We start from the raw sequence: 13,488 nt of genomic DNA, 5'->3' as shown, positions 1-13,488 counted from the left end.
GCGTCTGTATTCTTCAACCAACATGTCCAATCAATAACAACAAAATAAGGCCACAGCTCCATTGATCAGCCAGAGGAGAGGGGCGTTCCTGAGACATGCTCTCGCTCCCATACAATGGCGATGGATATGAGACAGTTTTTTGAACAGCTAATGATATTGAAACATGCTGCAGAATGCAAAATGTGGCTGTCTGAACATTTTTATAAGATGCACTTGTCTGATGAGAGTTGATTTTGCATGAGATCTTTTGTGGATGTTGGATGTCAAACCAGCTTACACTTTTCCTTACTCGAGCAAAGCATCACTGTGGCTGTATCTCTTTGTTACAGGGGGAGTCACGCCACAGACACACAGTGACTACTGAACTCATCCACGTCCAGACTGAGGTTGTCCCAACATTCAGAAGACTTGGACAGACTTGCCCTGGGACTGGCCTGTTTTTTCACCTGTATTAACCCCCCTACCTCCTACCCTGGCAAGGGGTCTGGTCTGGAGCTCAAGCTTTAACAGGGAGGACATCGTTCAGTATTCACTTCCAGTTGGACTGGACCAAACTAAAACCAAACTACTCGCATTGACACTTTTACAGATTGCATATGCTTCACTTCCTCTTCCCACTATTCAACATTTTGATATGATACAGACTTGCACTTGTTCACTTTGATCTAGCTATTGGGAAAATCAAAGAGAGGGACCCCAGAACCTATGCCTATGATAATGATCCTCAGTAACCAAATACTCCTCTGATAGGTCAGACTGTCAGAGTCAACTCCACACTCCATCAAATATATTTTAGGCCTCCAGCTGTATTATAACTTGTGGTTTAACATCAAGGATAATCTCAAGATGGATTAGCTTTTGTTTGTTAAATAGCGTTCCTCTGCATACACAATGCTTGTCTCTATCAGTGTTTTAAACAAGCCCATAGCTTTCTATTTTTGATTAATTGTAATTGCCCATTAGATTAAGACAACATGAGTCAAATGAAGCTTTGACATGACAGAATTAATGTGATCATTATTTGAATGGCTCTCAGGAAAGTGCTCTGATGTCTTTGTCTTCTCTCAGCGAACTTAACTGTCTGCAGTTTGTCTGTCAGTCTACTATTCAGTACAGGGCAGGACAGTGTATCAATACTGTTTAGAGAACAGATGGTTCCTATAGCAGACAACATGAACATGACCCCAGAGCATCCAACACAAAACTGCTCCAACTGCAGCCAGGCGTTTGTCCCAGAGCTCAATGTGGTCAAGGCTGTCGTGCTGGGACTGATACTTGGGACAATTATTGTATGTGGGGTTTTTGGGAACATCCTGGTTATCTTGTCGGTGGTCTGTCATCGACACCTACGAACAGTCACACACTACTTCATCGTCAACCTAGCGGTGGCAGACCTCCTACTGAGCTCCATCGTTCTGCCCTTCTCTGCCACCTTTGAGATCCTAGGGTACTGGGTGTTCGGAAGGCCCTTCTGCAATGTGTGGGCAGCGGTGGACGTGCTGTGCTGCACAGCCTCCATCATGAGCCTGTGTGTAATCTCAGTGGACCGCTACATCGGGGTCAGCTACCCGCTGCGCTACCCAGCCATCGTGACAGAGCGCAGGGCACTGCTTGCCCTGGTTGGCCTGTGGGCTCTGTCCGTCACCATCTCCATTGGCCCTCTGTTTGGCTGGAAAGAGCCGGCTCCAGAAGACGAGTCTATCTGTAAGATCACAGAGGAGCCTGCCTACGCCATCTTCTCTGCTGTGGGCTCCTTTTACCTCCCGCTGGCCATCATACTGTCTATGTACTGTAGGGTGTATGTGGTGGCCCGCCAGGAGAGCCAGGGCCTGAGAGAGGGGCACAAAACAGACAAGTCAGATTCAGAGAGCGTCACGCTGAGGATCCACCGCGGCAACATGGCCGTGTCTGAGGACGAGGCCCTGCACAGCCGCACACACTTCGCCCTGCGTCTCCTGAAGTTCTCCAGAGAAAAGAAGGCCGCCAAGACCCTGGGCATTGTGGTTGGCTGCTTTGTGCTCTGCTGGCTCCCTTTCTTCCTGGTTCTGCCCATAGGTGAGTGTTACCCATTGTACCCAGGCTCCTTACCTTGTAGACCATGCTCCACAGCTACCATGTCATATTGTTAATGCCACCCCCTCTTGTATCTATACTTGTCAAAAGAATTTATGAGGTTTTGTAATTCAAATGTATTGCAGAGATGGCTGTTGGCCGGAGGGAGGGTGAGGAGGAGAGTGTTGGATGACTACCAAAATAGATTTTCACAACAGTCTCTGGTGCCATATCATGCATACCTTTCTTATGTCATACGGTATCAACCATAGAAGTAGAACAACTTTATTTACATGTGTAATAAATAAGTTATTTTATGTTATGTGAGGTTGTTGGATGTGGATAATGTAAAAAATTATATTGAGCTATGTGCTATTCTTCCATTAATCTGTAATGGGCTGCATCTGCAAAGATTTCCTTTTATTGATGCCAAATTAAAACAATCTGTAATAAGTCAAATGTTGCATCAGAAAGTGTACACATGCAACACTTCAATCTCCTCCTCATCCTGTTGTTATTTTACCTGTCACGACCGTCGTTCAAGGAAGACCAAGGTGCAGTGTGGTGAGCGGACATACTTTTATTATAATGATGTCGCCAACAAAACAATAAACATAGAAACGACCGTGACGCTTAACTTGGGCTATAATGCCCCTAACAAAGTCAACTTCCCACAATGACAAAAGAGGAAAAGGCTACCTAAGTATGATTCCCAATCAGAGACAACGATAGACAGCTGTCCCTGATTGAGAACCATACCCGGCCAACACATAGAAATACAAAAACATAGAAATCAGAACATAGAATGCCCACCCCAAATCACACCCTGACCAAACCAAAATAGAGACATAAAAAGGCTCTCTAAGGTCAGGGCGTGACATTACCTTTCGTACACGACTGCTTTGAAATATCATTTAACTACCATACTATTTTTTTATGAGTATATGAATGCACGTACTAACAATGTGGTATTTCATGTGTAACTAATAAAATAAAGTAATTTCAGTAGCTTTTATTTCAGACCACACAAAATGTTGAAAGACAAGTATAATTGCCGTAAGCGTTTTCTGATGTTAACACAAGCTTTGAATAGAGTCAGTATTATTTAAAAAAGAAAACTGATTGATGAAAGTTTCAGAATAGGCAATATTATCATCCTCACTATTTCATATTATGAAATAATCGTGTTTACATAACACTTTTGTGTAGAAATTATTGAGAGGATTTTCAGGCAAGCCAAAATACCAGTCTCAAGAAATGATCCTAAATTAGAGAGTTGAACTACACACCCACCCGCACGCACGCCCGCACGCCCGCCCGCACGCCCGCCCGCCCGCCCGCACGCACGCACGCACGCACGCACGCACACACACACACACACACACACACACACACACACACACACACACACACACACACACACACACACACACGTGCACCACAGGAGGCTGCTGAGGGGAGAACAGCTCATAATAATGTCTGGAACAGAGTAAATGGAAGGGCATCAAACACCTGGAAACCATGTTTTAATGTAATTGATACCATTCCACTGATTCCACTCCAATCATTACCACGAGCTTATTCTCCCCAATTAAGGTACCACCAACCTCCTGTGGTGTGCACACACAAGCAAGCTCACACATTAAAGAGTGAGAGTGATAGAGAGCTACTGAGAGACCTAGAGTACTTTTGGAACACCCATTTAAACTGAACAAAAAGTGTAAAGTGTTGGTTTCATGAGCTGAAATAAAAGATTCCAGAAATTGTCCATAAGCACAAAAAGTGTATTTCTCTCAAATGTTGTGCACACATTTGTTTATATCCCGGTTAGTGAACATTTCTCCTTCGCCAACATAATCCATCCAGCTGACAGGTGTGGCATATCAAGAAGCTGATTTAACAGCATGATCATTACACAGGTGCACCTTGTGCTTGGGACAATAAAAGGCCACTCTAAATGTGCAGTTTTTTCACATAACACAATGCCACAGAAGTTTTGAGGGAGCATGCAATTGGAATGCTGACTGCAGGAAAGGCCCACCAGAGCTGTTGCCAGAGAATTGAATGTTCATTTCTCTACCATAAGCCGCCTCCAACATCATTTTTGAGAATTTGGCAGTACCTCCAACCAGCCTCACAACCGCAGACCACATGTATGGCGTTGTGTGGGTGAACAGTTTGCTGATGTGAACAGAGTGCCCCATGGTAGTGGTAGGGTTATGACATGGGCAGGTATAAGCTACGGACAACGAACACAATTGCATTTTATCGATGGCAATTTGAATGCACAGAAATACCGTGACGAGATCCTGAGGCCCAATGTGAGGCCCATTTTTTAAAGGTATCTGTGACCAGCAGATGCATATCTCTATTCCCAGTCATGTGAAATCCATAGATTAGGGCCTAATGAATTTATTTCAACTGACTGATTTCCTTCTTCTTCTTGATCTTTGAAATTGTTGCATGTGCGTTAAAATTTTTGTTCAGTATACATTGACATTATTAATTCATTTCCAGTTCATTTTTCATTTTCAGACACTCTTATTGATTTGTTATCCAGCCAGCCCTTAAGTGCTTTTCAAATTAATAGTTTGGATGTTATTTGAATTGGTTTTTCAGAAGGCCACTGAGGGGTTACTGTAATTTGGGTGTCAGGTATCTCAGTGATGCAGTGCAGCTAACTCAGGTAAAAGCTGTGGTCTGGTCTAGCATTAGGCTAGCCAGGCACTGAGCCATCATAGGGTTCCACAGATAACAGATACTCTCAGCATGGGTGGGTAGTCCCTTTTCAATGTTTTTATAGTCCCTTTCAGTCAGCCTCTGTCCCAGTCATCTTCTCAGTGTGATCAAAGAGCTGCTGTGGTAATGCTGCTGCTGAGAGCTGAGCACATGCTGCCGGACCTGTTAGCTGCTCATATTTCAATAACACACTTGAGCCCCCACTGAGCCAATAAGTCTTCCTGGCATTTGACAAGATAACTGTTTTTTTCTCTCGCTCTCTCTTTCTCTGCCTCTCTCCACCTTTCTCTCTAATCTCTCTCTCTCTCTCTCTCTCTCTCTCTCTCTCTCTCTCTCTCTCTCTCTCTCTCTCTCTCTCTCTCTCTCTCTCTCTCTCTCTCTCTCTCTCTCTCTCTCTCTCTCTCTCTCTCTCTCTCTCTCTCTCTGCCTCTCCCCATCTCTCTCTCTATCTGTCTTTCTGTCTGTCTGTCTGTCTCTCTCTCTCTCTCTCTCTCTCTCTCTCTCTCTCTCTCTCTCTCTCTCTCTCTCTCTCTCTGCCTCTCTCCATCTCTCTCTCTTTCTCTGCCTCTCTCCATCTCTCCATCTCTCTCTCCATCTCTCTCTCTCCCAGGCTTGTCATCTATTGCTCCTGCTTGCAACTCACTTATCACATAGAGGCATTCTCAACAATGTGATCACAGCAGGAAGGACAGATAGTCATCACATCATTGCTTTTATTGAAGGACGACCTCGGGTCCCCTTCGTGGTTGTTTAATAAAGAACAATATGGAGTTCAGCAAAAGCACAAATGTGTACTACACTCACTGCTAGTTAGTTTCATAATTTTAGTATAGGAAGAATGTGGGAATGAAATACAAATCAAGTGTTTAAAAAATATGTATCTGTTCAACTCCGGACTTCCTAACCCCTCAGGGTTCAGATTTATTATACGCTCTCATGCTCATAAATATAGCAAGCGCAACAGAGGGCTGGGTCTTCTTGGTGGTTATTCTACTCCCTAACCATGGCTGGCTGCCCTTTCTAACAAAACCATGAAGGCATCAAGGACAACATGTCACAATGTTATCTATTATTATCCTGTTAAATATAACGATTTTCCATTTAAGATTGATTGTGTTAGGCTGGGGATGGTTATTTCTGTTTGCTTGTTTTATTGGGACAGGCTTTATAAACGAACCCTTGTGGGGATTTGAGTGGGTCAAAAGGTTAAGGAGGGATATCACTGTCTTTGCAGTGTGTTTATTTTGAGACTGGTTTGTTCTTTATTCTTCTTGACATTCCAGGAGCCGTTTCTGAAGGCATGACCAAAAGCATAGCAACGGTTTGCTCACGTGTTCACAAGGGTAGTGGTATTTTGCACCCTTCCTGCTGGTGCTGTGGTTGTTAGTCAGTAGTTGCTATGGTGCCAGCCATGTATCTATGGTATTGTTATCTTAAATCATTATCAACAATATGAATCATATTTGGTGGTGGTGGTGGTGGTTCTGATAATGATCTACAGTACTATAGCAGTAGTTTGTATCCTTGTCTTCCTGGATGTACAGTATGGAAACATCTCTCTTGGGAAGTAAGCACATATCTATTGGTCATCCATTATTTATCGCTCAATCTATCTTGTTTTCCTTTGCTATACATCACTATATAACCTCTGTTTTCTTTAAAAAGCATGTTTTGCATCACTGTCTTTTTATGGGTTCAACATTTTATAGACAAATGAGGCTACTTGAGTAACGACAATCTTAAATGTATGTAGTTCTGTCCTCGAGCTGTTCTTTTCCATTAATATTCTGTATTATTTCATATTTTATGTTTTGTGTGGACCCCAGGAAGAATAGCTGCTTCTATTACAACAGCTAATGGGGATCCTAATAAAATACCAAATACCAATCAAGTTCCCCCTTAGGAGGTTTTAGGCTCCAAAATGTATGAATTCAGTGACAAGCAGAGTAATATAATTATTGTTGCTCGTTGCACAGTAGGAGTCATCTGAGATGTGCTTAGCACAGAATCATATCGCTCAAACTACCTCCTCTCTCTCCTCTCAATCTCTCTCCCTCTCTATCCATCTCCACATCACACTGTCATTTTTCATTTTTGTCTCCGACGGCCTCTCCAATAAAGAATTTCACAAGACAGCTCATCCCATCCTGCCTTTGAAGATAGATGCTCAATTTCAAGGCTATCCAAGACCTCAGCCATTTAATTATTTTAATGTGTCAAGCATTTGGTGTGAAAAGTCCAGTCGTGTAAAAAGTACCCAATTGTCATACTTGAGTAAAAGTAAAGATACCTTAATAGAAAATGACTCAAATAAAAGTGAAAGTCACCCAGTAAAATATTACTTGAGTAAAAGTCTAAAAGTATTTGATTTGAAATATACTTAGTATCAAAAGTAGATGTTATTGCTCAAATATAGTTAATTATTAAAAGTAAAATTATAAATCATTTCATATTCCTTATACTGTATTAAGAAAACCAGATGGCACAATGATTCATTAAAAAAATTAGGGATAGCCAGAGGCACACTCCAACACTCAGACATAATTTACAAACTAAGCATTTATGTAGGGCTGACCAGGGATGTTCTCTTGATAAGTGCGTGAATTGGACCATTTTCCTGTCCTGCTAAGTATTCTAAATATAACAAGTACTTTTGGGTGTCAGGGAAAATGTACAAAGTAAAACTACATTATTTTCTTTAGGAATGTAGTGAAGTAAAAGTTGTCAAAAATATAAATAGTAAAGTACAGATACACCCCAAAACGACTTAAGTACTAGTAGTACTTTAAAGAACTGGAAAAGTCTGCATGTAATGTGTATCTTAAACCATTTCCTCTACTGCACTATTAAGTGTGCAGCTCACACACTCTCACACTTTCTCACATTAGTCCCTCTAATCAGAAGCAGCAGGATTTATGAAGGCAATTTTAATACAACAAATACCTTGATGTCAATACCTTGACATTGGTAGCTCTAGAAATATGATAAAACTATAAATTGAACCCAAGTGGAAATAAATGTGTTTTTCTCAACACAGTCTTTGGCTCTTCTGTTGAGTGTGTACAAAGTATCTGCTTCTTTCACACGTGATCAACATTAACCCTGATTGGATTTAGATGTATTAGGAATGTTATAAAGTATGGCACAAAATCTTAATGGAAATATGTTCCTCTAATTGTTTCTTCTTATCTCATGTTGATATCCTGATTTACGTAGTCATATCATCAACAAAGACTCTGAAATAACAATCTGGGTTAAACACCTGTTGTTGTGCATTGTGTTGTGATAAAGAGCTCAAGTATGATAATCAGTTTTCTTCCCTTTCTGTCTGTCTGTGTGTGTCTGTGTGTGTGTGTGTGTGTGTGTGTGTGTGTGTGTGTGTGTGTGTGTGTGTGTGTGTGTGTGTGTGTGTGTGTGTGTGCGTGTGCGTGTGCGTGTGCGTGTGCGTGTGCGTGTGCGTGTGTGTGTGTGGCCTATTATAGGTTCCATATTCCCAGCATACAGACCTTCGGACACAGTTTTCAAGATCACCTTCTGGCTGGGCTACTTCAACAGTTGCATCAACCCTATCATCTACCCCTGTTCCAACCAGGAGTTTAAGAAGGCCTTCCAGAGTATTCTGGGAGTGCGCTGTCTGAGAACCCAGTCCAGAGCCACTCATCACCCGGGTCCAGCCCAGGTTCAGGGTCATTCTCTCACTCTGAGACTAGATGGCCGAGGGGACCCCTCCTGCTTCAGCCCCTCCTCCTCCATAGCCCTGTCCCGCACACCCTCCTCTAGGGATGGCAGGGAGTGGAGGGTATTCTCTGGAAGCTCCGTGGCAGGGTCTGGGACAGCGGTAGAGACAGGACGGGCTAAGGTGGCCCAACTGTGCGGTAAGAATCTGCTGAAGACCTGCTGTTGCATCAGAGACAGGAGCTTCAGCCAGGGGCCCAGCCAGGGGCCCAGCCATCCCCAGCCCCCTCCACACGGGACCCTGCCCATCATTAAGATCCACCAGCTGTCTTTGTGTGAAAATGGAGAGGCTGTATAACCAGAGATAATAAGTGATTTGGATCGTCTCTGGTATGAATGTACTGTAGCTCCTCACTCTTAACCCTAACAATGATCCACCCTCAAGGTCCAGCACTATTAAAGGAAACTGAAGTGAATAGTGAATACATGTCTATGCCAGTGGAGTTTACAAGGATGGAATAATAATAATAGCTGGAGGAGATGGTGGAAATATTTTAATATTTGTAATATTCTGACTGCAGTTACACAATGCCAGTGGATTTGAATTAATGACTGAAGAAAAGTTTGTTTTTGTACACTAAACCAAGGTTTTACCTTGAGATGTTTCTACTTTTTAAGACTTGAACATGAATTCCCCCCGTGCACATTCTCTCGGGCAGTCTTTGCCACTCTTCACACTTTACTATTCAGTTGATTTAAATAGTAAAGAAAAACAGTCCAAATTACTATGCTAAGAGCAAACTATTTCCCCCTCCCGGTTTTTCACAGGGAGATCTGTCATTTTACTGGGACCTACACTTTAGTTATATCAATATATGTATTATTTATTCCAGATATTCCTGAGAAGATATTGGGGTTTGTGAAGGTATTTCATAAAAGAGCCAAATGGTTTGTTCCTTGGGTAATGTTTACAAGTTTTAACAGGTCAAGTCTGTACATAGGTTATTGATGGTAACCTCATATATTGTTCAAAATGATTACCTTTCTCCCAGTGTCTTACCATTTACCAAGCTCTTTTCCTGTTGTGAGAATAGTGTATATGACTGTGTCTAAAGCAGGCAGGAACCCAGGAGGATACTGTCATTCCATGTCACGTACTCCAATAAAAAGAATATGAGATATTCTCAGTTTTTCTTTCATTCTCAGTAATTTCATGAACACACGTTTCATAAACACGCATGGACAATAATACTTTGTACTCCAACATTCCCATGATACCCCTTTCCTCTGCCAGATAGAAGATTAACTTCTTCCTGTGGATTTCTGAGGGATCGTTTCATGGGTTTTGACCTCATAACTGCTCCCTAAACCTCTAAATCCACCATGAACAAGTAAGAAATGAGCTATTTGCAGATTGCATCCATATGCACTTACACGCACAAGCACACAAATATAAGTAATTGCATGGGTATGCACTGGCCACAGTGTGGGCATAATAATCTTTGCATCGGCTTATCTGTGACTTACATCAAGGAAAAACAACGAGTAGTGAACAGGATATGGAGAGCAGATAGTATTGATTGACTTTCGTATCGTCTGAGATACCCAAAGATTGGAAAGCTGCCGTGGTCATCCCCCTCTTCAAAGGGGGAGACACTCTAGAAACAAACTGTTACAGACCTATATCTATCCTACCCTGCCTTTCTAAGGTCTTTGAAAGCCAAGTTAACAAACAGATCACCAACTATTTTGAATCCCACCGTACCTTCTTCGCTATGCAATCTGGTTTCCGAGCTGGTCATGGGTGCACCTTAGCCACGCTCAAGGTCCTAAATGATATCATAACCGCCATCGATAAAAGACAAAACTGTGCAGCCGTATTCATGAACCTGGCCAAGGCTTTCGACTCTGTCAATCACCACATTCTTATCGGCAGACTCAACAGCTTTGGTTTCTCAAATGACTGCCTCGCCTGGTTCACCAACTACTTCTCAGACAGAGTTCAGTGTGTCAAATCGGAGGGCCTGTTGTCCGGACCTCTGGCAGTCTCTATGGGGGTGCCACAGGGTTCAATTCTCGGGCCGACTCTTTTCTCTGTATACATCAATGATGTCGCTCTTGCTGCTGGTGATTCTGTGATCCGCCTCTACGCAGACGACACCATTCTGTACACTTCTGGCCCTTCTTTGGACACTGTGTTAACTAACCTCCAGACGAGCTTCAATGTCATACAACTCTCCTTCCGTGGCCTCCAACTGCTCTTAAATGCAAGTAAAACTAAATGCTTGCTCTTCAACCGATCACTGCCTGCACCTGCCCGCCCGTCACTACTCTGGACGGTTCTGACTCAGAATATGTGGACAACTACAAATACCTAGGTGTCTTGGTTAGACTTTAAACTCTCCTTCCAGACTCATGTTAAGCATCTCCAATCCAAAACTAAATCTAGAATCGGTTTCCTATTTCGCAACAAAGCATCCTTCACTCATGCGGCCAAACATACCCTCGTAAAACTGATCATCCTACCGATTCTTGACTTCGGCGATGTCATTTACAAAATAGCCTCCAACACTCTACTCAGCAAATTGGATGCAGTCTATCACAGTGCCATCCGTTTTGTCACTAAAGCCCCATATACTACCCGCCACTGCGACCTGTATGCTCTCGTTGGCTGGCCCTCGCTTCATAATCGTCGCCAAACCCACTGGCTCCAGGTCATCTATAAGTCTTTGCTAGGTAAAGCCCCGCCTTATCTCAGCTCACTAGTCACCATAGCAGCACCCGCTCCAGCAGGTATATTTCACTGGTCACCCCCAAAGCCTGTTCCTCCTTCGGCCGCCTTTCCTTCCAGTTCTCTGTTGCCAATGACTGGAACGAATTGCAAAAATCACTGAAGCTGGAGACTCATATCTCCCTCACTAACTGTAAACATCAGCTGTCAGAGCAGCTCACAGATCATTGCACCTGTACATAGCCCATCTGTAAATAGCCCATCCAACTACCTCATACCCATATTGTTATTTTTTTTGTTATTATTTTTTTGCTCCTTTGCACCCCAGTATCTCTACTTGCACATTCATCTTCTGCACATCTATCACTCCAGTGTTTAATTGCTAAATTGTAATTATTTCGCCACTACGGCCTATTTATTGCCTTACCTCCCTAATCTTACCTCATTTGCACACACTGTATATAGATTTTTTTATATTGTGTTATTGACTATGTTTGTTTAGTCCATGTGTAACTCTGTGTTGTTGTTTGTGTTGCACTGCTTTGCTTTATCTTGGCCAGGTCACAGATGTAAATGAGAACTCAACTAGCCTACCTGGTTAAATAAAGATGAAATATAAAATATAATCCCTCTGATACAGCGTATCTCCAGCAAGTCTTGGTAGCCAAGTGGACATGCTTTCCTGAGGGGAGTGGCCAGAAATACTTTACATTGGCTGACATGACTGTGCCCCTCTGTGAGTCATACTGTCTCAGTACTGACATCATCGAGAGGCTATTGGCTCTGGTCATCAAACCACAGATAGTATTGATGAGTGATCGGGAGTATGGTGGGGGTGGGGGGGGGGTAATTAGGAGAGAGAGAGTCAGAGAGACAGAGATACAAGAGATACAAAGGGAAGTCCAATTCAATTAAACCTGCATTAGTATTATTAAAAGCACACAGTAGCTTTTTCAGATCATGTAATAGCATCATAGAAAAGTTGTGGATACTGTAAAAATGTACTATCAAATCAAATTTATTTATAAAGCCCTTCTTACATCAGCTGATATCTCAAAGTGCTGTATAGAAACCCAGCCTAAAACCGCAAACAGCAAGCAATGCAGTTGTAGAAGCACGGTGGCTAGGAAAAACTCCCTAGAAAGGCCAGAACCTAGGAAGAAACCTAGAGAGGAACCAGGCTATGAGGGGTGGCCAGTCCTCTTCTGGCTGTGCCGGGTGGAGTGTGGGATTACTATTAGTACCGAGTAGACACCGTTCCCAGGTAGATGCTCTTGCTGTAGTTTCTAAAGAAAGATAAATTAGTCATGGAGGTAACATCCCACCAGTATCGTCAGTCAAATAGATTTTTTTAAAGAACAACTGAGAAAGATACTGCGTCTCTCTACGCTACACCCCCCTGCTACTCTATTTTAATGTTCTAATCTACAGTCTTTGAAATGCAATAGAGCTTTGGCTGAAAAGGGATCAGAGTGGAAAAATACAAAAAATCTTCTGTTGCAATGACTGACTTTGTTCTTGACTCAGCCCAATGTGACGTGCTGGTGACATATGAAGGCTAGACTTCCATAGAAATACGTTGATACAAAGTTCCCACAAGGGCAAAGATGCTGCTCATTCATTTTCTCTCACAGAGAGACTCAGAGAGAGTGAGCAGAATGGGAACATAATCAGAATAATAGCTCCATATTAGTGACTGTCATATTCTCACTGTTTTCTAGGAACACTTTTAGAAAAAAGGGTGTCCCCATTCCACAGAGGAAAGAGTTCTACCTGGAACCAAAAGGGGTCTTCAAAGGGTTCTCCTATGGAGACAGCTGAACAAACCTTTTTGGTTCTAGATAGCACATTTTTTTCTAAGAGTGAAGACACTGATGATGACTCAACATGGTCCTGTAAAGGATCCCCTGGAGCTTCTTCTAGAGTTCTTCTACACTGTTTGTTTTCAGAAGCTCTCATGAAAAGGGGTGGATTGATCGACCCAATGCTCTCCCTTCTCCACTCCACTATCAATTAGTGTTCCCTCATATTTATTTTATTTGACCTTAATTTAACAAGGCAAGTCATAACTAGATTCAGTCATAATTGGACAACTGCTTAGATACCACTGCTGCCATGGGGCATGGTTCAGGAAAATCATGATGCTTCTGGTGGACTAATTCTACATGTTGCCAGGATTCATTACCCCCATCTTTCTCACCACTGTGTCTCTCATAGGAAAGGAGCCTGGAGAAAGGGAGAAAGAGCCAACCCTGACCATACAAAGCAGACTGTCTCCACCTAGTGTGCTT

The 13,488-nt window shown here is 42.7% G+C and overlaps 1 protein-coding gene across 1 annotated transcript; it reads left to right on the top strand.

Moving 5' to 3' along the window:
- Positions 1-333: 333 nt before the first annotated feature.
- On the top strand, positions 334-9,722 carry LOC139576837 (alpha-1A adrenergic receptor-like). Its single transcript, XM_071403361.1, has 2 exons — positions 334-2,055; positions 8,274-9,722. Exons 1-2 carry the CDS (start codon positions 1,152-1,154, stop codon positions 8,822-8,824), a joined length of 1,455 nt encoding a protein of 484 aa, XP_071259462.1. The 5' UTR covers positions 334-1,151; the 3' UTR covers positions 8,825-9,722.
- Positions 9,723-13,488: the final 3,766 nt, after the last annotated feature.

Source organism: Salvelinus alpinus, chromosome 5 (assembly GCF_045679555.1).
Source record: "Salvelinus alpinus chromosome 5, SLU_Salpinus.1, whole genome shotgun sequence".
NCBI lineage: Eukaryota > Metazoa > Chordata > Actinopteri > Salmoniformes > Salmonidae > Salvelinus > Salvelinus alpinus.
This window is presented reverse-complemented; position numbering and strand designations above follow the sequence as displayed.

Coding starts and splice junctions, on each gene's coding strand:
- LOC139576837 (XM_071403361.1), top strand. CDS start 1,152: ATGGTTCCTATAGCAGACAACATGAACATGACCCCAGAGCATCCAACA. Junction 2,056..8,273: donor CTTCCTGGTTCTGCCCATAG/GTGAGTGTTACC, acceptor GGCCTATTATAG/GTTCCATATTCCCAGCATAC.